The 25,173-nt window shown below is 41.9% G+C and overlaps 2 protein-coding genes across 12 annotated transcripts in view; one reads left to right on the top strand and one right to left on the bottom strand.

Moving 5' to 3' along the window:
* The window catches only part of SPDYA (speedy/RINGO cell cycle regulator family member A), a 35,679-nt gene extending 31,504 nt beyond the window's left edge, over positions 1-4,175 (top strand). Inside the window, exon 6 of the mRNA XM_005576229.4 lies at positions 3,432-4,175. Within this exon, the coding sequence (XP_005576286.1) occupies positions 3,432-3,523 (92 nt within the window). The 3' untranslated portion in view covers positions 3,524-4,175. The remainder of the gene's footprint in view (positions 1-3,431) is intronic.
* Positions 3,404-24,958, bottom strand: TRMT61B (tRNA methyltransferase 61B). Of its 11 annotated transcripts, none has more exons than XR_012422521.1 (7): positions 24,250-24,958; positions 19,636-19,738; positions 15,596-15,786; positions 6,284-6,375; positions 4,655-4,855; positions 3,905-3,982; positions 3,404-3,819 (listed from the first exon to the last, which is right to left on the bottom strand). XR_012422521.1 is itself a non-coding variant. In XM_074012069.1 (7 exons), exons 2-7 carry the CDS (start codon positions 19,727-19,729, stop codon positions 3,758-3,760), a joined length of 744 nt encoding a protein of 247 aa, XP_073868170.1. In that variant the 5' UTR covers positions 19,730-19,738; positions 24,231-24,958; the 3' UTR covers positions 3,404-3,757. The 11 variants fall into 11 exon arrangements, 8 of the variants coding, with proteins under 8 accessions (XP_073868170.1, XP_005576288.3, XP_073868171.1 ...); XM_074012069.1 differs by having other exon boundaries at positions 4,655-4,881; positions 24,231-24,958; XM_005576231.4 differs by having other exon boundaries at positions 4,655-4,881.
* Positions 24,959-25,173: the final 215 nt, after the last annotated feature.

Raw genomic sequence — 25,173 nt, 5'->3', positions numbered from 1 at the left:
AGGTGGCGGGCGCCTGTAGTCCCAGCTACTTGGGAGGCTGAGGCAGGAGAATGGCGTAAACCCGAGAGGCGGAGCTTGCAGTGAGCTGAGATCCGGCCACTGCACTCCAGCCTGGGTGACAGAGCGAGACTCCGTCTCAACAACAACAACAACAACAAAAAAAAAAAAAAAAAAAAAAGAAGGTATCTGTCCCATAAACCAGACTGTAAACACACTTATTGTTTGGAGGAGGGCTGAAGAAAGGGCTTAAGCTGGGCCTTGATTGACTAGAATGGACAACTACCAAAGAAAAAGAAGAGAAATAGAAGAAAACTACAAAAAAAAAAAAAAAAAAAAAAAGGGGGGGTGGGGGAACTGAGGGAAAATGAATGGATACTGTTAAAAAGGTCTTATTCAATTCAACATCTACTGAGCACCATGTGCCAAACAGAAACTAAGTATTCTCCAAGAAACAGGAGTGAAGGGCAGAACTTTTCTTGGCTCTTTAAGCCAGCCCCTTCTCAAAGTAGACAACTGGGGACTGACACATAATAGGCATTCAAAGCATTAAATGAATGACATAATTTCATTACTAGCTAAATAGAAGGGTAGAAGAAAAGGGAGTATTCCATGATGGAATTAAAAAATGGACGTCAGGCCAGGCGTAGTGGCTCATGCCTGTAATCCCAGCAGTTTGGATGGCTGAGCCAGGTGGATCACTTGAGGTCAGGAGTTTGAGATCAGCCTGGCCAACATGGTGAAACCCTATCTCTACTAAAAATACAAAAATTAGCCAGGCATGGTAGCGTGTGCCTGTAATCCCAGCTACTTGGGAGGCTAAGGCAGGAGAATTGCTTGAACCTAGGAGGCAGAGGTTGCAGTGAGCCAAGACCGTGCCATTGCACTCCAGTCTGGGCGACAGGGCGAGACTCTGTCTCAAAAAAAGAAGCACTTCAGATCTTCTATATAGTCATGCGCTACATAATGACATTTCACTCAAGGTGGGACTGCATACAGGATGGTTTTCCTCTAAGATTATAATGGCCGGGCATGGTGGCTCACACCTGTAATCCTAGAACTTTGGGAGGCTGAGGCAGGTGGATGGATCACTTAAGGTCAGGAGTTTGAGACCAGCCTGGCTAACGTGGTGAAACCCTGTCTCCTAAAAAAATACAAAAATTAGCCGGGCATGATGGCACATGCCTGTAGTCCCAGATACTCAGGAGGCTGAGACAGGAGAATTGCTTGAACCCAGGAGGTGGAGGTTGCAGTGAGCCAAATCGTGCCACTGCACTCCAGCGTGGGCAACAGAGCAAGACTCTGTCAAAAAAAAAAAAAAAAAAAAGAAAAGAAAAGAAAGAGAAAAGAGAGAAAGAAAAGATTATAATGGATCTGAAAAATTCCCATCACCTACTGATATCATAGCCCTGTAGTGCAACACATTACCTTTTTTGTGTTTAGATACACACATACTTACCATTGTCTTATAAATGCCTATGGTAGTTAGTACAGTAATATTTTATCCAGGTTTGCAGTCTAGGAGCAGTAGGCTATACCATATAACTTAGGTGTGTAGTAGGCTATACCACCTCAGTTTGTGTAAGTACACTCTATAATGTTCACACAATGATGAAACTGCCTAACTATGCATTTATCAGAATGTATTGCCGCTGTTAAGCAATGTATAACTGTATCTGGAAATGTTATAAAAGCTATAAAGGCATCATTATTGTATAAATGTTCAGCTAGTTATCATACAGAAATATAACACCAGAATACTCTGCTCCTGATTCAATCACTTGTCTAAATGCAGCCAGAGTGATTTTCAAAACACAGATCTGAACATGTCACCCCTTACTTAAATTCTTCAACGGCATCCCATTTTTCTTAGGATAGACCAATTCCTTCACAGGCATATAAGAACTTGCATGGCCTCATCCCTATCTATCTATCCATCTTTTCCACTCGACCCCAGCATCACTTTTTATTCCCATTTCCCCTGCTGTAGTTAATTCCTACTTACCATTCAGGTCTCAGCTCAATTGTCACTTGCTAGAGCAAAGTCCCCCATTATGGTTACTCATAGTACCTTGTACTTCTTTGGGGGGAATTTATAACAGTTTTAGTTTTATATCTGTGTGACTATTTAATGTCAAGCTCTATCATAGACTGTAAACTCTAAAAAGGCAGAGATTTTAAAATGTTCTATGTTCTGTAATACATTATTTAATAAAAAATTTACACACATGTATAATTTTAAATACTTCTAGCCTAAGAGATAAATCTAGGAATGGTAGCATTTACCCTCCAAGGCATTACTATTTTACAGCCCATAAAAGAGGCCGGGCATGGTGGCTCTACACCTATAATCCCAGCACTTTGGGAGGTCAAGGCAGAAGGATTGCTTGAGCCTAGGAGTTTGAGACCAGCCTGGGAAACATGACAAAACCCCGTCTCTACCAAAAAACCCACAAAAATTAGCTGGGTGTGGTGGCATGTGCCTGTAGTCCAACTACATGGGAAGCTGAGGTGGGAGGCTTGCTTGATCCTGGGAGACTGAGGCTGCAATGAGCCATGATCATGCCACTGCACTGCAGCCTGGGTGACAGAATGAGAACCTGTCTCAAAAAAAAAAAACAAAAAACAAAAAAAAACACACACACACACACAACCAAAAACCCATAAAACATCTATATTTAAACAGCGACCTAATCACTCTAAGTCACTGTTTATCTGTAAAATATGGATAACCTGAAAGATAAGTTGTCCATAGTAAGTGAAAAACATATATAGTTTTCAAAACAATGTATGATATGTGGTAAATGCTAAATAACTGATGCCTATGAATATAAGTCCCATTTGTAATTAATTCATGTTTCTAAAATGTATTGCCCAAACTTTTTTTTTTTTGAGACGGAGTCTCGCCCTGTCACCCAGGCTGGAGTGCAGTGGCACAATCTCAGCTCACTGCAACCTTCGCCTCCCAGGTTCAAGCGATTCTCCTGCCTCAGCTTCCCAAGTAGCTGGGATTACAGTCGCCCGCCACCACAACTGGCTAATTTTTGTATTTTTAGTATTTTAGTAGAGACAGGGTTTCGCCATGTTGGCCAGGCTAGTCTCGAACTCCTGACCTCAGGTGATCTGCCTGCCTTGGCCTCCCAAAGGTGTGAGCCACTGTGCCCGGCTCCTAAACATTTAATTTACATAGTAACACTGAACAATTCTGATGTTCTTTCAAGCTGGTTAAAAAGATTCTGAGGGGGATAAAAGAGATTCAAGAGCTGTTACATATTTTGTTATAATTTTTAAGGTGATTATATCATTCTTAAGTTTCCCCCCATTATTTACTGTAACCCAGACTATTATTTTTTAAGACATATACAACTCATGATAAGATGTATTTAAAATGGACAGATACATAAAGTTTATCTTAAAATGCAATTTTATTTCAGTAGTCAATGACCATCAATCAAATAAAGGAAAGAAAACTAATTTCTTGAAGAAAGACAAATCTATGGAGTGGTTCACAGGAAGCGAAGAATGAGATGGTCCAACTAAACCAATTTGGAATCATTAACTACAAAATGTCAAACTAACTGCAAGACAAGTGTCAAAATGGGATGTTTAAGCAGTTTTGCCATGTTATACATCTTTATTTTGTTATTTTCAAAATTATATGTAAAAGTTATATAAGTCACAGTAATAGCTAAAAATGCCAATCTATGAAAGTAGTGATTTTCAATATAAAGTTCTATTTTGATATTTTTCCATCTTCAAGTCAGTTGCTGTCATCTGGAGTACTCAGTTGTGGTTTGATCTTCCTCAACTTGACAAGAAAAGCTAATTTAAGAGAAGAAAAACATAAAGTCATTATATTAATTAGAAGAAAAAACACCATTTAATATGTTCTGAAAACATTACTCACCTGTATGACCATGTTGCCAGTGTACTGGTCTAGCAACGTAGGGAAATGATCCATATGGAAAATCAGAATGTGATTCTTCTGTTGTAAAAAATATATGTACTATAAGCTACATAAAATATTTTCTAATTTTTTCACAAAACTGTTAAAATATGAGTTACTCTAAGTTTTTTCTCTTTTTTTCCTTGTATTTGTTTTAGAGCTACTCTGCCAGTTATTATACAGAAATGATTTGTCAATGATTATATAATAAACATATGATTTTATAACCAAATGGATAAGCCCATATCATAAATCAATGGATACTTGAAAACTTGTTCATGGCCTAAATAATGTGCATATATGACAAAGATCTAAACTCAGTTCTTTCAAGAATTCCAGCAGCATCTTAGAAGTTGCTTTTTGGAATATTAGCTATTTGCCTATCAGGTTCCATTAAATTCATTCCGTTCAGTAATAATCAGTGATCTAAATATAAAACAACCGTAATATACTTAAATTATTTCACAAACCAAGCTCCTTGTGACAAGTAAAATATGAAGATTATAAAAAGCTCAATTCTTCAAAGATATCAGAGTTTTATGTAAAAGGCAGGAAAAGTAATTATTCTGTGCCTTATACATCTTAGCAAAATATCACACTTCAATTTCTATAGAAAATTGCTGAGGAATATTTTTATAATCTTTTGGTCAGTATACTCAGGAACTCATTCTCCATTTATTACTACATGCATAAAGTAAAACTGAAGCTCACCACGGTCATCCTCTTGAAACAGCTCATCTTCAACTCCAGTTTTCTTTTGAGAATCTAGTTGTACATCTATGTTGATTTTAGGTTCTACTTTTTGAGCTAAAATTCCAGTTTTCCGTTTTGCAAGGCAAACCAACCAATCTTTGACAGTGACCTCGCTTATCTTTTCACATGAAAGAGCAAGTTCACAGATGCGAATTCCATCTAAAAGTTCGATAACCTGTGTGATGCTTTCAGAAAAGTGAAAAATGTACATTTCTACTAAAATAATAACATTCTATTTATTTAAGTTCCCTATACCTCTTGCCCACATTTAAATACTATAGTTAAATTAAGGCAGGAGAGGGTTTAAATATTCAAGTTAGGAAGCATAAAAAGTACTTTCACAAAATTCTAAGTAAACAAACACAGAGACCATAATTTAACATTACTGTTCACATTATACTTTTAAAAAGTTTCTTCCAGATTGTCAGAAGAAAATGCGCATCTTATATTACTATTTATGTAAAAAATGATTTAAACAGTAATATAGGGCTGGGCGTGGGTCATGCCTGTAATCCCAGCACTTTGGGAGGCTGAAGCAGACGATCGCTTGAGGTCAAGCGTTCCAGACCAGCCTGGCCAACATGGTGAAACCCTGTCTCTACTAAAAACACAAAAATTAGCCGGGTGTGGTGGTACACACCCATAATCCCAGCTACTTGGGAGGCTGAGGCAGGAGAATCACTTGAACCTGGGAGGTGGAGGTTGCAGCGAGCTGAGATCACAACACTGCACTCCAGTCTGGGTGACAAAGCGAGACTCTGTCTCAAAAAAACAAAACAAAACAAAAAAAGGTTTAAAAAAAAAAACTGGCCAGGCGCGGTGGCTCACGCCTGTAATCCCAGCACTTTGGGAGGCCGAGGCAGGTGGATCACAAGGTCAAGAGATTGAGACCATCCTGGCTAACATGGTGAAACCCCATCTCTACCAAAAAAGAAAAAATTAGCTGGGCGTGGTGGTGGGCGCCTGTAGTCCCAGCTACTTGGGTGGCTGAGGCAGGAGAATAGAGTGAACCCGGGAGGCGGAGCTTGCAATAAGCCGAGATTGCACCACTGCACTCCAGCCTGGGCAACAGAGCAGACTCCGTCTCAAAAAATAATAAATAAATAAATAAATAAATACTAAATAAATATACAATATAAATGAACTTGGGACTTGTCATTTTAAAACAGTTGTATAAAATGTCATGTACACTTTATTCAGTTACAAAATGAATATTTTGGCTGTGCGTGGTGGCTCATGCCTGTAATCCCAGCACTTTGGGAGACCAGACGAGCACATCACCTGAGGTCAGGAGTTCAAGACCAGCCTGGCCAACATGGTGAAACCCCTTCTCTACTAAAAATAGAAAAAATTAGCTGGGCGTGGTGGTGGGTGCCTGTAATCCCAGCTACTTGGGAGGCTGAGGCAGGATAATTGCTTGAACCAGGGAGGTGGAGGTTGCAGTGAGCCAAGATCATACCACTGCACTCCAGCCTGGGTGACAGAATGAGACTCTGTGTCAAAAAAAAAAAATTTTTTTTAGTTTGGAACTTAAGCAAAAGTGCACTTAAAAGTCACATTACAAAGAAAAACAGTTCTATTACTCACTTTGCTAGATATACAGCACATACACCACCATGCTTAAGACGTGGGTAAAAAACAGGCAAAGTAATATGAGGGTTTAACATATCCAAAGCTACCTGTGTAGGGGGAAAAGAGAACTGCATCAGTCTGATTCCGTTTAAATAAAGCATAAGTTTTCTTATTGTGGTGAAATGATACAGCAATCACTCAAGGTATTTCATTTTTTAGAAGGTAGTATTATTAACTATCATTTTACTTCTCCCAAAAGGGTATGTTAATTATTATACAGTTGGGCAAGGTGGCTCCTGCCTGTAATCCCAACACTTTGGGAAGCTGAGTCAAGAGGATCCATTTGAGGCCGAGTTTGAGACCAGCCCAGACAACACAGCGAGACTCTGACTCTATTGAGAAAAAAAAAAAGAGTGGCTGGATGCAGACGCCCAAGCCCGTAGTCCCAGCTACTCAGGAAGCTGAGATGGGAGGGTCACTGGAGCTTAGGAGTTCGAGGCTGTAGCGACCTATGACTTTGCCATCATACTCCACCCTGGGCAAGAGTGAGATCCTGTCTCAGGGAAGAAAAAATAATTTGTCATAGTACTTGATGATACTGAAAAATCATAATGATATGTCTTGTACTTGGCACATTAATATGGAAATACTGATTTGGCTATGTATGTATATATGAATATAACCAAAGATTCCTGTATGCCTGTATTATCAATATTGCCAAGTGTAAAACACGCCATTACAACATAAAACATTTAAACATTTGAGACAATGTGAATTTCTTTTTTTTTTTTTTTGAGACAGGGTCTCGCTCTGTTGACCAGGCTGGAGTACAGTGGCACGATGTCACCTCACTGCAACTTCCACCTCCTGAGCTCAAGCAACCCTCCCACCTCAGCCTCCCAAGTGGCTGAGATGACAGGCAGGCACCACCATTCTCAGTTAATTTTTTGTATCTTATGTAGATACAGGGTTTTGCCATGTTGCCCAGGCTGGTTTTGAACTCCTGGATTCAAGCGATCTGCCCGCCTCGGCCTTCCAAAATGCTGGGATTATAGATGTGAACCACTGCACCTGGCTGACATTGTAAATTTCTATTGCCAAAACTTATAAATCTAAATGCTTTATTTCAGCTTTGGCAACAGAAATTCACACTGTTGACCAGAGGCAGTGGCTCACGCCTATAATCCCAGCACTTTTGGGAGACTGAGGTGGGTGGATCACCTGAGGTCAGGAATTTGAGACCAGCCTGGCTAACGTGGCGAAACCCTGTCTCTACTAAAAATACAAAAATTAGCCAGGTATGGTGGTGCACACCTATAGTCCCAGCTACTGGGAAAGCTGAGGCAGAAGAACTGCTTGAACCTGGGAGGTGGAGGTTGCAGTGAGCCAAGATTAAACCACTGCACTCTAGCCTGGGTGACAGAGTGAGATTGTCTCAAAAAAAAAAAAAAAAAAAAAAAAGAATCATATCCCTTATTTCCTCTTTACTCTTCTTTCAATTTCAATTGCAGTGTACACGGCTGTAGTCACAGAAGATGCCAATAAGTACAAAAGATAAGTGAAAATTTTTCAAATAAAAAATTAATTAAAAACAAAAAAAAATCTGGTCAAAATAGAAAATAAAGTAACATTTACTGTCATATGAACTCCAGAAAGCTTGGAGTTATGCTGGCATATCTATTTACTAAATGAGAAAATATTAGTTTATATGTTTTTTAAAAACAGTACTAATCGGTCAAGGGACATCTTATTAATTCACCAAATATTTATTAAGCACTCTCTACATGACAAACATTTTTCTCTAAGTGGTAAGGATATAGTTGGAACTTATAGTCTGTTTCATGGGATCTAATGAAGAGGTAGACATTAAACAAAAATTTAAAAAATATAAATAAATAGGACAGAGGGTGGTGAGTGACATGAAGAAAAACAGTTATAAAGCAGAATAGGCATGGTAACTCACGCCTGTAATCCCAGCACTTTGGGAAGCCAAGGCAGGAGGACTGCTTGAGCCCAGGAGTTCCAGACCAGCGTGGGCAATACAGTGAGACCCCACATTTATAAAAATAAAAAAATTGGCTGGGTGCGGTGGCTCACGCCTGGAATTCCAGCACTTTGGGAGGCCGAGGCGGGTGGATCACCTGAGGTCAGGAGTTCAAGACCAGCCAGGCCAACATGGTGAAACCCCATCTCTACTAAAAATACAAAAATTAGCCGGGTGCAGTGGCGCACACCTGTAATCCCAGCTACTTAGGAGGCTGAGGCAGGAGAATAGCTTGAACCCGGGAGGTTCAAGTGAGCAGAGATCACGCCACTGCACTCCAGCCTGGGCGACAGAGTGAGACTCGTCTCAAGAAAAAAAACTGCCAGGCGTGGTGGCGTGCACCTGTGGTTCCAGCTACTTGGGAGGCTGAGGAGGGAGGATCACTTGGGCTTGAGAAATCAAGGCTGCAGTGAGCTGTGATTGTGTCACTGCACTCCAGCCTGGGTGACAGGGTGAGACCCTATCTCAAAACAAACAAAACAAGCAGAGTAAGAGGGAAAGAAAGTGACAGGTTAGGGAAAGGAGGTGTCATTTTATACACAAGCTGGTCAGTGAAGAGATCTGAAGAAAATAAAATTAAGTTTAACCCATGGAAATGTAGGGAAGAAGTGAGCTCCTGGTGGAGGGAACAGCAAATATTTAATACAAACACTCTGAGGTAGTAGGCTACTTGGAAAGTCTGTTGAGGCTACTGTCACTGCAGTGGAGATAAAAGGGGGGAAGTGTAAGAGATGACATCGAAGGTGGTGGACACAGATTACATAGAATCACGCAGTCTTTAGCTTTACTTCTCAATTGAGAAGCCACTGGAGAATTTTAAAGAATGACACGGGCTGGGCGCGGTGGCTCAAGCCTGTAATCCCAGCACTTTGGGAGGCCGAGACGGGTGGATCACGAGGTCAGGAGATCGAGACCATCCTGGATAACACGGTGAAACCCCGTCTCTACTAAGAAATACAAAAAACTAGCCGGGCGAGGTGGCGGGTGCCTGTAGTCCCAGCTACTCGGGAGGCTGAGGCCGGAGAATGGCGTGAACCCGGGAGGCGGAGCTTGCAGTGAGCTGAGATCCGGCCACTGCACTCCAGCCTGGGCTACAGAGCGAGACTCCGTCTCAAAAAAAAAAAAAAAAAAAAAAAAAAAAAAGAATGACACGATCTGAACTTTTTAAAAAAACTTTTTGTGTGTGTGGTAAAATCAACATTGCCATTTTAAGTGTACAATTCACTGTCATTAAGTATACTCTGACTCACTTTAAAATCTACATGCAGAAAACACTGAGAATGCAAGGAAAGATGATGGTGGCTTGTAATAGCAAAGAGCAGTTGGTGTGGTAAGAAGTGGTATATATTTTGAAGACAGAGCCAATTGGAATTAGGATTAGGATTGGCAGTAGGATGTGAGAAAAAGAAGACTGAATTCAAAGTTTTCAGCCTAAGCCACTGAAAGAATGGAGATGTCATTTACTAATGAGGAAAATGATCAAGATTATGGGAGAGCAAGCTTGGGGGAAATAAGAATTCAGGTTTGGATATGTATTCAAGATGCCTATTAAATATCCAAGTCGAGGCCAGGCATGGTGGCTCATGGCTGCAATCCAAGCAGTTTGGGAGACCGAGGCGGTTGGATCACCTGAGGTCAGGAATTCGAGACCAACCTGGCCGACATGACAAAACCCTGTCTCTACTGAAAATACAAAAAAAATAGCTGGGCATGGTGGTGGGTGCCTGTAGTCCCAGCTACACAGAGGGCTGAGACAGCAGAAATGCTTGAACCCAGGAGGCAGAGACTGCAGTGAGCCGAGATCATGCCATTGCACTCCAGCCTGGGCAACAGAGTGAGACTCCATCTCAAATAAATAAATAAATAAATATCCAAGTGAAGATTTCAATGACAATCAAGGGTCAACATGATGACATACATGGGCTCTCAGACTGTAGTTTTACTATGTTATTGACAAGGACCAAAGTCAGATAACCAAAAAACCTGCAAATCCTCTTGAATGCTCAATTCTCAGTTAACAGCATTTATCCAGTTACTCAAACCAGAAACTTAGAGTCATCATTTTCTTTTTTCAAAGCCCAATCAAGAAGCCATCATTTTCTTCACCTGGAATTCTCTTTTGAGACTCTGGGGTTTTGGTGCTTCTGTTTGAATTAAAGTCTCACAAATCTACCTCCAGTGTTTCTCAAATTAATCCCACCGACATTGACTTAGGTCAAGACCTCATCATATCTTGTTGAAATATTATAATACCTTTCTGCATAGACTCCCAACCTCCATTCTTTCTCCAGAATTATTCTAAAACAGAAATCTAGACAGTCTGCTCTCCTACTTACAAGATAATGTCCATACTATCCAGCTTGATAAACATACAACTTTCTTTATTATCTAGCCCCTCATGACTGCATTTACAGCCTCATCTCCTCCTACCAAGTTCTACAGCCATGGTGTTTTATACTTCTAAGTCTTTTTAGTAACTGTTTATGTGTCCATTTCATTTCATCTTATTTAATTAATTAATTATTATTTTTTTTTGAGATGGAGTCTTGCCCTGTTGCCCAGGTTGGGGTGCAATGGTGCGATCTTTGCTCACTGCAACCTCCGCCTCCCAGGTTCCAGAGATTCTCCTGCCTCAGCCTCCCGAGTAGCTGGGATTACAGGTGTGTACCACCACGCAAAACTAATTTTTTTTTTTTTTATCTTTAGTAGAGACAGGGTTTCACCATGTTGGCCAGGCTGGTCTCGAACTCCTGACCTCATGATCCACTCACCTCAGCCTTCCAAAGTGCTGGGATTACAGGCGTAAGTCACTGCACCCGGCCAGTTTAATTTAATTTTTGAGACAGAGTCTTGCTCTGTCACCTAGGCTAGAGTGCAGTGGTGCAATCTCAGCTCACTGCAGCCTCTGCCTCCTGGGTTCCAGCGATCCTCCTATCTCAGCCTCCCAAGCAGCTGGGATTACTGGCATGCACCACCACCACACCCAGCTAATTTTCATACTTTTAGTAGAGATGGGGTTTCACTATATTGGTCAGGCTGGTCTCAAACGCCTGACCTCAAGTGATCCACCCGTCTCAGCCTCCCAAAGTGCTGGGATTACCGCCATGAGCCATCATGCCTGGCCAACAGCTATTATTTTTTAATTTTTAAATATTTCTTATTCATTTTTTGTTTTTGAAAGCTCTTTTGAATGCATAATTTTTGTCTTAGCACAGCACATGGTACATGGCAGGTTCTTAATAAATGCTTATTGACTCCAGAAACAAAGTGGTTCAGAAATTCAGAGGCAGGTAATAATCCTCTGGCTAGATGAGGCAGGATATTTCACGCAAGAGATGACCTTTAAGCTTTGAAGGGAGAACAGAGTTTAAACAGGCAGAGAAAAGGGGAAAGGAAGATAATCAAAATGATGAAAATCATAACTAACATTTATTCATTGCTTACTATGTACCAGGTACTTCACATGAATTTTCTTATTTAATCCTCAACAACTCTATGAAATAGGTACTATTATCATTACTGTTTAATACATGAGGTGACTGAGGCATGGAAAGATTCAGTGACTTACCCAAGGTTACGCTGGCGATTATGGAGCCTGGCGGTGGACCAACCTGAATGGACCCCAAACTTATCTCCCTCTATTCCTTTCCCTTCCTTTTCTCTCCTCAGAAACAGTCAGTGTCCAGAAGTTGGTAACATTCCCAAATTTTATACTTCTACAACATATGTAAATAGCTACAAACAATACATGTTGTGTAGTTTTAAGTTTTCCATGTAGGTAGTCATTTCACATACTCTCTTATAATGCTTTTTCTACCAAACACCAAGTCTTTCAGATTTATTGATGTAGCTAGAGTACATTTATTGTTAGTGTTCCATTGTGTCCACTCCCTTTTGATGGTTAAGCTGTTCCCAAAATGTGTTAAATTCTTTTATTAGTCATGCTCTTTTTTCTGTTTTTCTTTATGGTTTAACACCTTTTTTATTCATTTAGCATCATTTGGGTTGGCATATATGGAGTCAGGTTACATAAAGGACTAGAGAAAGGAAGGTTCAGATCAGAGTCTGGACACCAGAAATCTTTGACTGAAAAGCTCTGGATTGTTTTTTCAGCAGGAGAATGACAGTATCAGAAATACATATATATACACATATACATATATTTTTTGCTTTTTTGCTTTTTTGAGATAGAGTCTTGCTCTGTTGCCCAGGCTGGAGTGCAGTGGCGCAATCTTGGCTCACTGGAACCTCCACCTCCCAGGTTCAAGCGATTCTGCTGACTCAGCCTCCCAAGTAGCTGGGATTGTAGGCACCCACCACCATGCCTGGCTAATTTTTGTATTTTTCTTTCTTTGTTTTGTTTTGTTTGTTTGTTTGTTTGTTTTAGAATGGAGTTTCACTCTTGTTGCCCAGGCTGGAGTGCAATGACGCAATCTCAGCTCACCGCAACCTCCAACTCCCGAGTTCAAGCGCTTCTCCTGCCTAAGCCTTCCGAGTAGCTGGGATTACAGGCACAAGTCACCACGCCCAGCTCATTTTATTTGTATTTTTAGTAGAGATGGGGTTTCACCATATTGGCCAGGCTGGTCTCGAATTCCTGACCTCCCACATTGATCGGGCTGGTCTCAAACTTCCGACCTCAGGTGATCTGCCCACCTCGGCCTTCCAAAGTGCTGGGATTATAGGCGTGAGCCACTGCTCCCGGCCTACATTTGGTATTTTTAGTTGAGACGGGGTTTTGCCATGTTGGCCAGGCTGGTCTCGAACTCCTGACCTCAGGTCTCCCAGAGAGCTGGAATTATAGGCGTGAGCCACTGCACCCAGCCCAGAAGTATATTTTAGGAAAATTATTCTAGAGATGAGGGGAATGGATTAGAAGAGGGAAGGCCCAGAAGGTGAGATGGCAGCTAGGAGAAGAATTAAGTAGACAAAGGGAGCAACAATTAAAAAAAAAAAAAATAGTGGGAATGTGAAAACAAATTTGTTTGTTTGTTTGCTTATTTTGAGACAGACTTGCTCTGTCGCCCAGGCTTGAGTGCAGTGGTGCAGCCTCAGCTCACTGCAACCTCCGCCTCCCGGGTTCAACCAATTCTCTTGTCTCAGCCTCTTGAGTAGCTGGGATTACAGGCAACCGCGATCACGCCTGGCTAATTTTTGTATTTTTAGTAGAGATGGGGTTTCACCATCTTGGCCAGGCTGGTCTCAAATTCCTGACCTCAGGAGATCCGCCTGCCTCGGCCTCCCAAAGTGCTGGGATTACAGGCGTGAGCCACCGCACCCAGCCAGAAATTTACGTTTAACATACGCCTTTTGATCTTTGATCAAACATCAACCCTCAAGCAGTACTCTTACCAATGTACAATTTTTAGAAACATTCTTAAGAAAAGGAAATTATTCATGATCTAGCTTCTATTTAATAGTTCTGTACTTTGGGAGGCCAAGACGGGTGGATCACGAGGTCAGAAGATTGAGACCATCCTGGCTAACACGGTGAAACTCCGTCTCTTCTAAAAAATATAAAAAACTAGCTGGGCGAGGTGGCGGGCGCCTGTAGTCCCAGCTACTCGGGAGGCTGAGGCAGGAGAATGGCATAAACCTGGGAGGCGGAGCTTGCAGTGAGCTGAGATCCGGCCACTGCACTCCAGCCTGGGCGACAAAAAAAAAAAAAAAAAGTTCTGTATTACAATTATTCATGAACACCAACTATAATTCTTTGGTCCTAACGGTATATAACTCTTCCCCAGCAGCTGACACCCTCCCACCGTCCTTCTCTATTCCCTCATATTGAGTAATCATCTGGCACTATTATTCAAGAGAGAGTCAGCTGAATAAATCTAAAAAGGAGTATTATTTTTAGATCAGGAATGGTTCAGCAGGTTTCTACAAAGCTTCAATGATATCGTTAAAATCCTTTGTTGTGTTTCATGCTCATCAAATGAAATTCTGATGACCTATTTAATCTCCCAGGTATTTTTGACATTCCTATGGATGACCTAAACAGAGCCCTTTCCCCCTTATTGAGCTGTAACAAGCAAGTCATAGATGAGAAAAATGAACTGAGGTCTTTTTGTACAGGAAGCTGTGCCACTAAAACTATAGGCTTTAGTTGTATCAGAGCTAGAAGCCAGTGCTGATAAAAATCATTTTCACGGCCGGGCACGGTGGCTCATGCCTGTAATCCCAGCACTTTGGGAGACTGAGGCAGGCAGATCATCTAAGGTTAAGAGTTCAAGACCAGCCTGGCCAACATGGTGAAACCCCATCTCTACTAAAAATACAAAAATTAGCTGGGCATGGTGGCATGTGCCTGTAATCCCAGCTATTTGGGAGGCCGAGGCAGGAGAATTGCTTGAACCTGGGAGATGGAGGTTGCAGTGAGCTGGAACTGTACCACTGCACTCCACCCTGAGCAACAGAATGAGACTCTGTCTCCAAAAAAAAAAAAAAAAAAAGATTTTCTCTCCTCTTTGAACTTTGCTTCATTTATCACCAAAATAGTCTATCCTTCCAGCAGCCAATTAAGGAAAGGAAGGAAGACTCCTAACCAGACCTCGGTTCATACTGTGAAGCTATGAACTGTGAAGTGGCATCACCAAGGATAGGGCAACTTACTCTGGAATTCTGAAACTCTTAAGCCAGCAAATACTTCCATGTCCCAGATCTCCACCATGTTTGATCACAGCTTAATGTATCCTCTCTTGTCATCTATCTTTTTACCTTCATCTTCTCTGCTTCTTTTCCCTAAGTCAACCTCCCAGTGTTTCTCTTCCTCACAATCTCTCTGCTCCACTTTCTGGAGCTTTGTTCATGATGAACAGCTCCATCCTCGACATCTCCAATGAACACACTCCTCTTGATATCCTGACTTTAACTGTCTAGTTGAAGATGCCTTCTGTCTATTCCTTGTCAAATGGAAGCTACTTATTCCCCCAAATCTCAAAATTCAGGTTAGGTGCTGGGTTCAATATGCTTCCAATGCTGCTTCCAAAGTACGATTTATCCTGGAAATGCTGAGGTTCATGATGCTTGACTAGTCTTTGGTCCTAGTTTTCAGTCATCATTCCACATTCAATGACAACTTCAGCACCCAACTCGGTAACTCAGTATGTCTCTGCCCAAAATCCCACCATGAGATTAAAAGGCATGAAACAAAAATATTCTTTCCATCCCTAGAGATAGACATGAAGCAAATGAAGGAAGACCCTTGCCCATGCAAAAGAAGCCTGACACCTATCTTCTCTGTAGTCAAAGGAGTAACACAGGACCCATGTTAGAAAACTTACTGCGTCAAATGTTAAAGCTTTTATGTCTTCGGTTGCTCCTGAAATATCCTTATGAATAAAATCCACATTGTCTGGCCACTCTTCTACATGACTTAATTTCCATGAATCACGCCAGTGTTTGTAATTCTTCTTAGCCAGATCATGGTGGTCTTTTCGTACCTCAAAACTTATGACTCGTCCTTGTGATCCAACTTAAGTAAAAAAAAATTTGATATTTCACAATGTTAATCAGTTTATTAAAAAGTGTCAAAAACGTATTTGCAAAGGTACTACATGTATGTGAAAAAAAAAATTGAAATAGTTCAATGTTACAAGTCTTCCTCTCATCCCTGATCCCCAATTAATCTCCCTCCCTCTTCAGAGGCAACCACATCACCAGCTATTTACCTTTCCCGTGATAGTCACTGCCTATACAAGCATGCAAGTATCTATCTGTTTTTAACACACAATGTGGTGTATTATACACATTGTCCTATACCTTCCTTCTTACTTACCGACAATGTCATTTCAGTGATTCTAGATGTACTGCATTCTTTTTTAAAAAATTGCATTCTTTTTAACAGCCATTATATTCCAGTGTATGGCTATGATGAACATTTAGCTTGTTTCTAGTCATATGCTAATACAAACAATATGGCAATGAAAATTCTTACACCTACGTCTTTGTATCAAGCCAGTATATCTCTATAGGATAAAGTCCTAAAAATGGAATTGCTGGCTCAAGGGTCATATGAATTTATTCACATAATATTACATTGTCCTTCACATAAGTGGTGTCAACTTATATGCCAACCAGCAATGTATTAGAATACCTATATCTCAGGCCGGGCACAGTGGCTCATGCCTGTAGTCCCAGCACTTTGGGAGGCCAAGGCGGGTGGATCACGAGGTCAGGTGATCAAGACCATCCTGGCTAACACGGTGAAACCCCGTCTCTACTAAAAAATACAAAAAACTAGCCGGGCGAGGTGGCGGGCGCCTGTAGTCCCAGCTACACAGGAGGCTGAGGCAGGAGAATGGCGTAAACCCGCGAGGCGGAGCTTGCAGTGAGCTGAGATCCGGCCACTGCACTCCAGCCCGGGCGACAGAGCGAGACTCCGTCTCAAAAAAAAAAAAAAAAAAAAAAATTAGCCTGCATGGTGGCACATGCCTGTAGTCCCAGCTACTCAGGAGGCAGAAGGACGGCATGAACCCGGGAGGCGGAGGTTGCAGTGAGCCCAGATGCGACACTGCACTCCAGCCTGGGCAACAGTGCATGACTGCATCTCAAAAAAAACAAACCTGTATCTCCATACTCTCCCTGAAAGTTTTTGAACTTTTTATCTGTGTCAATCTAAAAAATGAATAGAGTTTATCATTTTTAATGTAGATTTTTGAGTTTTTTTTTTTTTTTTTGAGACAGGGTCTCACTCTGTCACCTAGGTTGGAGTGCAGTGGTGCAATCATGGCTTACTGCACCCCCCACCTCCCAGGCCCAAGCAATCCTCCCACCTCAGCCTCCTGAACAGCTGGGATGACAGATGTGTGCCACCACACCCAGCTAATTTTTTGTATTTTTGGTAGAGACGAGGCTTTGCCATTTTGCCCGAGCTGGTCTCAAACTCATGAGCTCAAGCAATCTGCCTGCCTCAGCCTCCCAAAGTGCTGGGATTACAGATGTGAGCCATGACGCTCAGCCTTTTAATGTAGTTTTAACTTGCATTTCTTTTACTATGGATGAGGTTGAGTCTTTCACATATTTAAAAGGTATTTGTGGCCTGATACAGTGGCTCGCCAAGGTAATCCCAGCACTTTGGTAGGGCAAGGCAGGCAGATCACTTGAGGTCAGGAGTTTGAGACCAGCCTGGCCAACATGGTGAAACCCTGTCTCTACCAAAAAAACAAACAAACAAACAAAAGGTATATATATTTGTGTGTGTGTGTGTATGTCTGTGTGTGAAGAACTTTTAAACTAATTAGCACGGTAATACTGCAATTCCAGACAGGAGTACTACATTTTAACTTAAGGCAATTAACTTTCCACCCACCTCTATCTGAAGCGATTTGATACCATTTGGAGATTATCCCAGATCAATCAGTTTACAGTTTACTAAAGAAGTTTAAATTCCAAGGTATCTTTTGAAATGTAACTCCAACTGCAAGTTATGAGGTTCTCAGGAGATAAAAATTAATGTTAATAGTAATATAAGCTGGGTGTGGTGCCCCATGCCTGTAATCCCAGCACTTTGGGAGGCTTAGGCAAGATTGCTTGAGGCCAGGAGTTTAAGACCAGCCTGGGCAACAGTGAGACCCAGTCTCTACAAAAAATTTAAAAAATTAGCCAGCTTTGGTGGTATGTGCCTATTGTCCCAGCTACTTGGGAGCCTGGGACAGGAAGATCACTTGAGCTCCGAGGGTCAATGCTGGAGTGAGCCATGATCATACCACTGCATTCCAGCCTGGGGAACAGCCTCAAAAAAAAAAAAAAAAAAAAAAAAGGTAATATAAACTAAACAACTGGAAAAGAAATTATGGAGAAAAATACCCATAACATAGGTAAATAGCAATAATTTCTTGCACATTTATAGTTTAGGATTATTCAAGCCATGACACTCCTCTGATACTATATATTTTAGAAATAAAGGCATTTATCCGTTCTCACCAGTTTTTATGAATCCACTTTGTCAAATGAAACCATGCAGTTAGGAATTTGTCATAGATTATGAGAAAATGACTGCCTTTAACTATGTACAGAAAAGTCAAACAAAAGATTGAGGAGCCCAGAATGAATTTACTGGGTTAATATAATCTAGATAATATTCATATGTGAAGACATTAGGTCAAAGAACAAAAGGTGTGAGTTTAATTTCAGCATATTTCTGTCTGTAATCTTTATAAAATCTACTCAAAGAAAGTACTGTGACTATTCAACAGTTTATCATTATGTAGGGAAGAGAACACTGTACAGACAGTCAGACCACCCAAAACAACCCTGACACTCAGAGAAATTAGGTAGGCAAAGGGGTACTAATCAACTAGCATAAAAGTAACCAGAAATTAAGTGGTAGGAACATGAAAAAATATATGTTTAATATACACCTCTTGATTTTTGATCAGACACCCACCTTCAAGCAGTACTTTTATCAACTGACAATTTTTAGAGACTTTCGGGAAAAAAAAGAGATAATTCTTCATAATGTAGCTTTTTACTTAACAGCTCTGTACTATGATTAATTTCTTTATGAACACCTACTATAATTCTTTGGTCCTAACGATGTCTAACTCTCCCCCCAGCAGCTGACAACCTCCTTCCATATTCCCTCAGGCTAAGTATTCATCTGGCACTATTATTCAACAATAACATGACAAGTACACAAGGAGGTTCCGAGCAGCACTATTTATAATATCCAACTCAAATGTCTATCAACAGTAAATGGGTAAATTGTGAAGAGAGTACTATACAGCAACTAAAATGAAAGAACTACTGCTGTATGCAATGAGTGAATCTCACAAACATAATGATGAACAAGAGTAGCCAGATACAAAGGAGTACATACTGTATGATTCCATTTATATAAGTTCAAAGGAGGCAAAACTAATCAGTGGTGATAAAAGTCACAATAGTGGTTTCCTTTGGTGATGATAAGGACTGGGAGGGGACATGAGGAGGCATCTGTGGGGCAGAGACACTCCTTACCTTGATCTGGGTAATAAGTACAAGTGGTCACTATACAAAGATTCGCTGAGGTATACACTTGCGATCTGCACACTTGTCTGTAGCTATGTTATATTCCAATAAAACGTATACTTAAGAAAAAAGCAGCAGCATTAGAGAGCATGAAGGAAAAAGACAAAGCAAAGAAAATGGAGGGAGGATCAGAAAGAGACTGACTGGAATAAATGTACAAAATGGAAAGAAAAATAGGTGCTCACATTCAGATTCTAGGAGAATGCTACCTCAATGTTAGGTATTTTCCCAAATATCCTCATAACTTTCTGTTATTATGAACAAATTGAACGTTTTCTTTGTTACCGAGATCCAGCTCAATCCAATCTCTTACCTGCTTTGGATAAAAATAAGCTCATTCCACCAGAGCCTGAGCCAGCTTCCAAAACAGTATCACCTGGGCTGATATCCATCATCAAGAGAATCATACTAATATCCTATGATTGAAAACAGTATGGGTGACTCAGCGACCTATAAATATGTACTAAGCGCCTAGTCTTATCTTACACTGTCGAGTATGGAGAAGGGAGTGAAAAAACGAATCAGACTCTGGACCTGCCTACAGGCACTCTGCCTACAGAGTTTATATTTCACTTGATGAAATAAGAGAGATCCAAGAATCAGTTAACAAATAAGGCAACACTTCAGAATAATACCAAAATTACAGACAATATAAGTTCTTAGAACAGCAGGATGGCCTAGTTTAAAGACAAAGAGTAGACAATTTATGGGAACAATCACAAGGTAAAAACAGCTTTAAACAAAGCAGAGGTAGAATAAATACAGTTTGTTATCTCAGGAGAGATACGCAGAGAACTAAATGCCAGTATGAGGCATTAGAACTCGGCCTGATAAGCAACCAGGGTGTGTCACCGAGGTGATATAAATGGCATTTTATGAGGATTAATCTGGCAGAAGAATACAGGATCTACTGGAGAAAAATCAAGAGGCAGGAAGACCAGTTAGGAATTTACTATATAATCTCTGCATAAAATGATGAACTTCTTTTTTTTTGGAGACGAAGTCTCGCTCTTGTCCCCCAGGCTGGAGTACGATGGCGTGATCTTGGCTCACTGCAACCTCCCGGGTTCAAGCGATTCTCCTGCCTCAGCCTCCCGAACAGCTGGGATTACAGGTGCCTGCCACCATGCCCGGCTAATTTTTGTATTTTTAGTAGAGACGGGGTTTCCCCATGTTGGCCAGGCTGGTCTTGAACTCCTGACCTCGGGTGATCCGCTCGCCTTGGCCTCCCAAAGTGCTGGGATTACTGGCGTAAACCACCCTGCCCAGCCCAAAATGATGAACTTATTTATTTTTTTTGGGACAGAGTCTCGCTCTGTCACCCAGGCTGGAGTGCAGTGGTGCAATCTCGGCTCACAGTAACCTCCGCCTCCTGGGTTCAAGCGATTCTCCTGCCTCAGCCTTCCAAATAGCTAGGATTACAGGCACCTGCCACCATGCCCAGCTAATTTTTTGTATTTTTAGGAGAGATGGGGTTTCACCATGTTGGCCAGGCTGGTCTCAAACTCCTGATTTCAGGTGATCTGCCGGCCTCAGCCTCCCAAAGTGCTGGGATTACAGTCGTGAGCCAACGTGCCCGACCAAATGATGAGCTTCTAATTTAGAATTAAGATACTGTATAACAGTGGTCCCCAACCTTTTGGGCACCAGGGACCCATTTCGTGGAAGACAATTTTTCTACAGATTGGGGAGAGGGTGATGGTTTTGGGATGAAACTATTCCACCTCAGATTATCAGGCATTAGTCAGTCTCTTATAAGGGGCATGCAACCTACATCTGGTGCATGCGCAGTTCACAGGAGTTTGCACTCCTATGAGAATCTAATGCCATGGCTGAGCTGACAAGAGATGGAGCTCAGGCAGTAATGCTCACTACCACCGCTAACCTGCTGTGTGGTCTGGTTCCCTGTTACAGGCCATGCACTGGTACCAGTCCTCAGCCTGGGGGTAGGGGAGCTCTGCTATATAAGGAAAAAAAGGGACTATGCTAGAAATAGATTGGAGGACCCATTTGCCAAACATATAGTTGGAATTGTTTTTGTTAACACAACACGAATGTTATGGATGACATTAATAAAAACTGTTTTTTTTTTTAATTTATTAAACAAATTTTTTTGGTGAAAGGGTCTCACCCTGTCGCTCAGACTGGAATGTAGTAGTGCAACAGTAGCTCACTGCAGCCTCGAACTTCTGGGCTCAAGCCATCCTCCCACCTCAGCCTCCAAAGTAGCTGGGACCACAGGCATGTACCACCATGCCCAACTAATTTTTTTCTATTTTTTATAAAGATGGGGTCCTGCTAGGTTGGCCAGGTTAGCCTTGACCCTAGCCTCCAGGAGTCCTACTGCCTTGGCCTCACAAAGCACTGAGATTACAGGTGCGAGTGACTGCACCTGCCCCCTCACCTTTTTTTTGAGACAGGGTCTTACACTGTTCCCTAGGCTGGAGTGCAGTGGCAAGATCATGGCTCACTGCAGCCTCAAACTCCTGGGCTCAAGCCATCCTCCCATTTCAGCCTCCTGTGTAGCTGGGATCACAAGTGTGTGCCATCATACCTGGCTAATTTTTTATTTTTTGTAGAGACAAGGTCTCCCTGTGTTGCCCTAACTGGTCTCAAACTTCCGGGCTCAAATGATCCTCCTGCCTCAGCCTCCCAAAATACTGAGATTACAAGCGTGAGCCACCGCATTCGGCCTCCAGTCATACTTTTTAATACTAAGATGGAATTATGTAATTCTTACAGGGAGATCAGTTTTTAAACAACAGTGGAGGTATTCCCTCAAGCATTTCGAAGTTGTAAAAGTTGAAGTTAAACTATCTCCAGCTACTACTTGGAAGCTATAAAGAGAAGTCAACACCTAACAAATTTAGTACTTAAATTCCTCCTTAGAGTAGAACAATGTGACTTATATCTGTAACAAATGGAAAGGCAGAAAGTACACTAAGGATGCCTATTTATAACTTCATGAAATGTAACTAATCTTTCTTCATTTTGTCTAATGGGGAGAAAGGAGACATGGGGAAGCAAGATAAAATTACAAAAGTCTTTAGTTTTCTTCAAGAGCTTACGATACCATGGCCAGGAGCGGTCATTCTCACCTGTAATCCCGGCACCCTCAAGGGAGGATCCCTTGAGCCTAGAGAAGTTTGAGACCAGTCTGGGCAAGTTAGGGTGACCCCAACACTAAAAAAAAAATTTTTTTTTTGATTAGCTATAGTGGCATACACCTGTGGTCCCAGCTACTCAGGAGGTTGAGGTGTGAGAATTGTTGGAGCCCGGGAGGTTGAGGCTACAGTAAGAGGTGATTGAGCCACTGCACTTTAGCCTGGGTGATATAGCAAGACCCTGTCTTTAAAAAAAAAGCTTATTATACCTCAGTAGCCTAAGCTTCTGAGGAAAGTTTTCTTAGTCCCTGGGTAGACCATTTAAAATACAGACTGGATTCCTACTCAGAAACTTCTAATGGTCCTTCACTACAAATGGAATAAAATACTCAAACCACACCTCATAGAGGGACCCTCATCTGACCCAGAGGCCACAACAGAAACTCTGCAGTATTCCTCCCTTTGCAAGAACAATTCTTATCCTAGATCTTTACAAGGCAAGCTCTTCCTTATTTAGGTTTCCTATCAAGTGTACCTCCTTGGAGACCATCTCTACTCACCTGACATAAAGTATGCTCGTACCCCAGGTCACCCCAATGTCATTGTTAATGTATTTGTCTTCATGACACTTAATACTACTGGAAATGACCTTATTCTTTCATTTACTTGTTTGTTCTTTGTCACCCCTTCTAGAATGTAAGGTCTATGTTGAGAGTGAGGACTGCAGTTCAACACTATACTTCCCTAAATAGTGCCTTGAGTATGTAAGGCAGTCAATCATTTGCTGAATAAATAATGAACGAATCCTGATCTGGAGAAAGGAGGAGTTGTGTTACACAGGAACATTCTACTCAAGGACTGTGACTGTGACTAAGGATTGAAATAATCTGCTAGCAATAGATGATTAGCATAAACTTCAAACTAGGGCTGGGCGCGGTGGCTCCCGCCTGTAATCCCAGCACTGGGAGGCAGAGGTGGGCGGATCACTTGAGGCCAGGAGTTGAAGACCAGCCTGGGCAAAAAGGTGAAACCCCTGCCGCCCCCCGCCCCGCCCCCGTCTCTACAAAAATTAGCCCGGGGTGGTGGCACATGCCTGTAGTCCCAGGTACTCAGGGGGCTGTGGTGGGAGAATCGCTTGAACCTGGGAGGCAGAGGTTGCAGTGAGCCAAGATCGCAACATTTCACTCCAGCCTGAATGACACGGTGAGAACCTGTCTCAAAAAAAAAAACAAAAACAAAAACAAAAACAAAAACTGAAACTAGGCTTTAGGCAGTTAACTTTTTAATAAAGACGTCATTTTATGTTTGGTGTTGAATGTTAGCTATTTTAACATAAAACTCTATTTCTTCCCTAAAGGAAAAAGCACCATAATGTATCTACTGTTGATAAAATATACTCTTGTAACATGATTATTAAATATTATTAAAATATCATCATAGTAGTACTAAAAAATTGTTCCCTAAGAGTTCAACATTCTCTTGAGTCCTGAAGTTGTAAACTTAAGAGTAATGGGGAACAAAATTAGTACTTACTATGTACCTAATGAGTTCACATCACCCTAACAGAAAGTTGAAATATTATCCACATTTTAAAAAAAGGGGAATCGAGACTCCCAAGTTAAAATTAAAATCTGGGCGTTTCCTAATGCTAATTTTCATCATGATATGTAAAAGTTATATCCATTGGTTTATCTTAAAAGCCTGAGTACAATAAAAAATCCAAACGTTCTGAGATATGCTTTGAGTACATTAATCAGGACTGAGTACTGCATCTGTCTTTGCTCCTCCTGGAAACAATACACACCTTATCTCCATCACATTACCTTTGGGACTGTTATGGCAGTCCCTCTTTTCATCAATAATACATAGTCTTCCAATGCTGGCCTCCTCAGCGTGAACTGCTTACCCAAGGAACTCCTCAGTATCTGGCCGGGAAACTTGCCCACGATCTTGCTGAACGGGACTGCCCCCCAGCTACTATTTAAGAGTCCAACTTTGTTCAATCTAAATAATTTCTTAAATTGTGTTTCTCTCTTCTCAGTCTCAGCTAAAATCAGTTCCCCAACCTGAAAGGGTCTCTGTCTGGAAGTTGAACAAGAAGGGGAGACGTGAGGCTCTTCGATCTCGGTAGCAGACTGGGCCTGCGAGAGCATCGAAGGATCCTCGGATATCTGGTGTGCCGGACCGCACCGGCCCTGGTCTCCACTCGAGTCCTCGCGCTCTCGAGGGGATGACTCTTCCCGCGGAGTAGGCAGTCTGAGGTTTTCCAGTGACGAAAGACATCCGGTCCCAATGTCCGAGATGCTCAGAGGGAGAGATGGGCAAGACTCTGCTCCTGGGGCTTTCCTTTGTGCCGCCTCGTGCTCTCTTTCTCCGTCTCGCAGGTCTCTAGGCGAGGACCTGCAACACAGTGACTGAGCTCCTTCGAAGGGCTCTTGCCCTAGGCCGCGCAAGAATGAATTGGTTCCGAGTCCCTGCCGCACGCAGAGCAAGACAGGACCGCTGCACCTTGCCATCAGCATGGTGTTTTGCGCAGGCGCCGTCGCAGACGAGTGACGCAACCTAGCGCGACCCTTCCTTTCCCTGTCGCGCGCATGGCGCAGCAGCCCGACGGCGCCCGCGTCGGGGAGGGGGCGGTGCGCTAGGTCGAGCAGTGGCGCCGGAGCAGCGACGTTCTGGTTGAGTGACCATCAAGGAGTATGTCCTTGCGCGCGGGCGCCCGTTTTCCTTTTCGGAATGTGGGTAAA

The sequence above is a fragment of the Macaca fascicularis genome, chromosome 13 (genome assembly GCF_037993035.2).
Source record: "Macaca fascicularis isolate 582-1 chromosome 13, T2T-MFA8v1.1".
In the NCBI taxonomy this organism is placed as follows: Eukaryota; Metazoa; Chordata; class Mammalia; order Primates; family Cercopithecidae; genus Macaca; species Macaca fascicularis.
The sequence above is the reverse complement of the archived record's forward strand: the minus strand, read 5'-3'. Positions and strand labels throughout refer to the sequence as shown.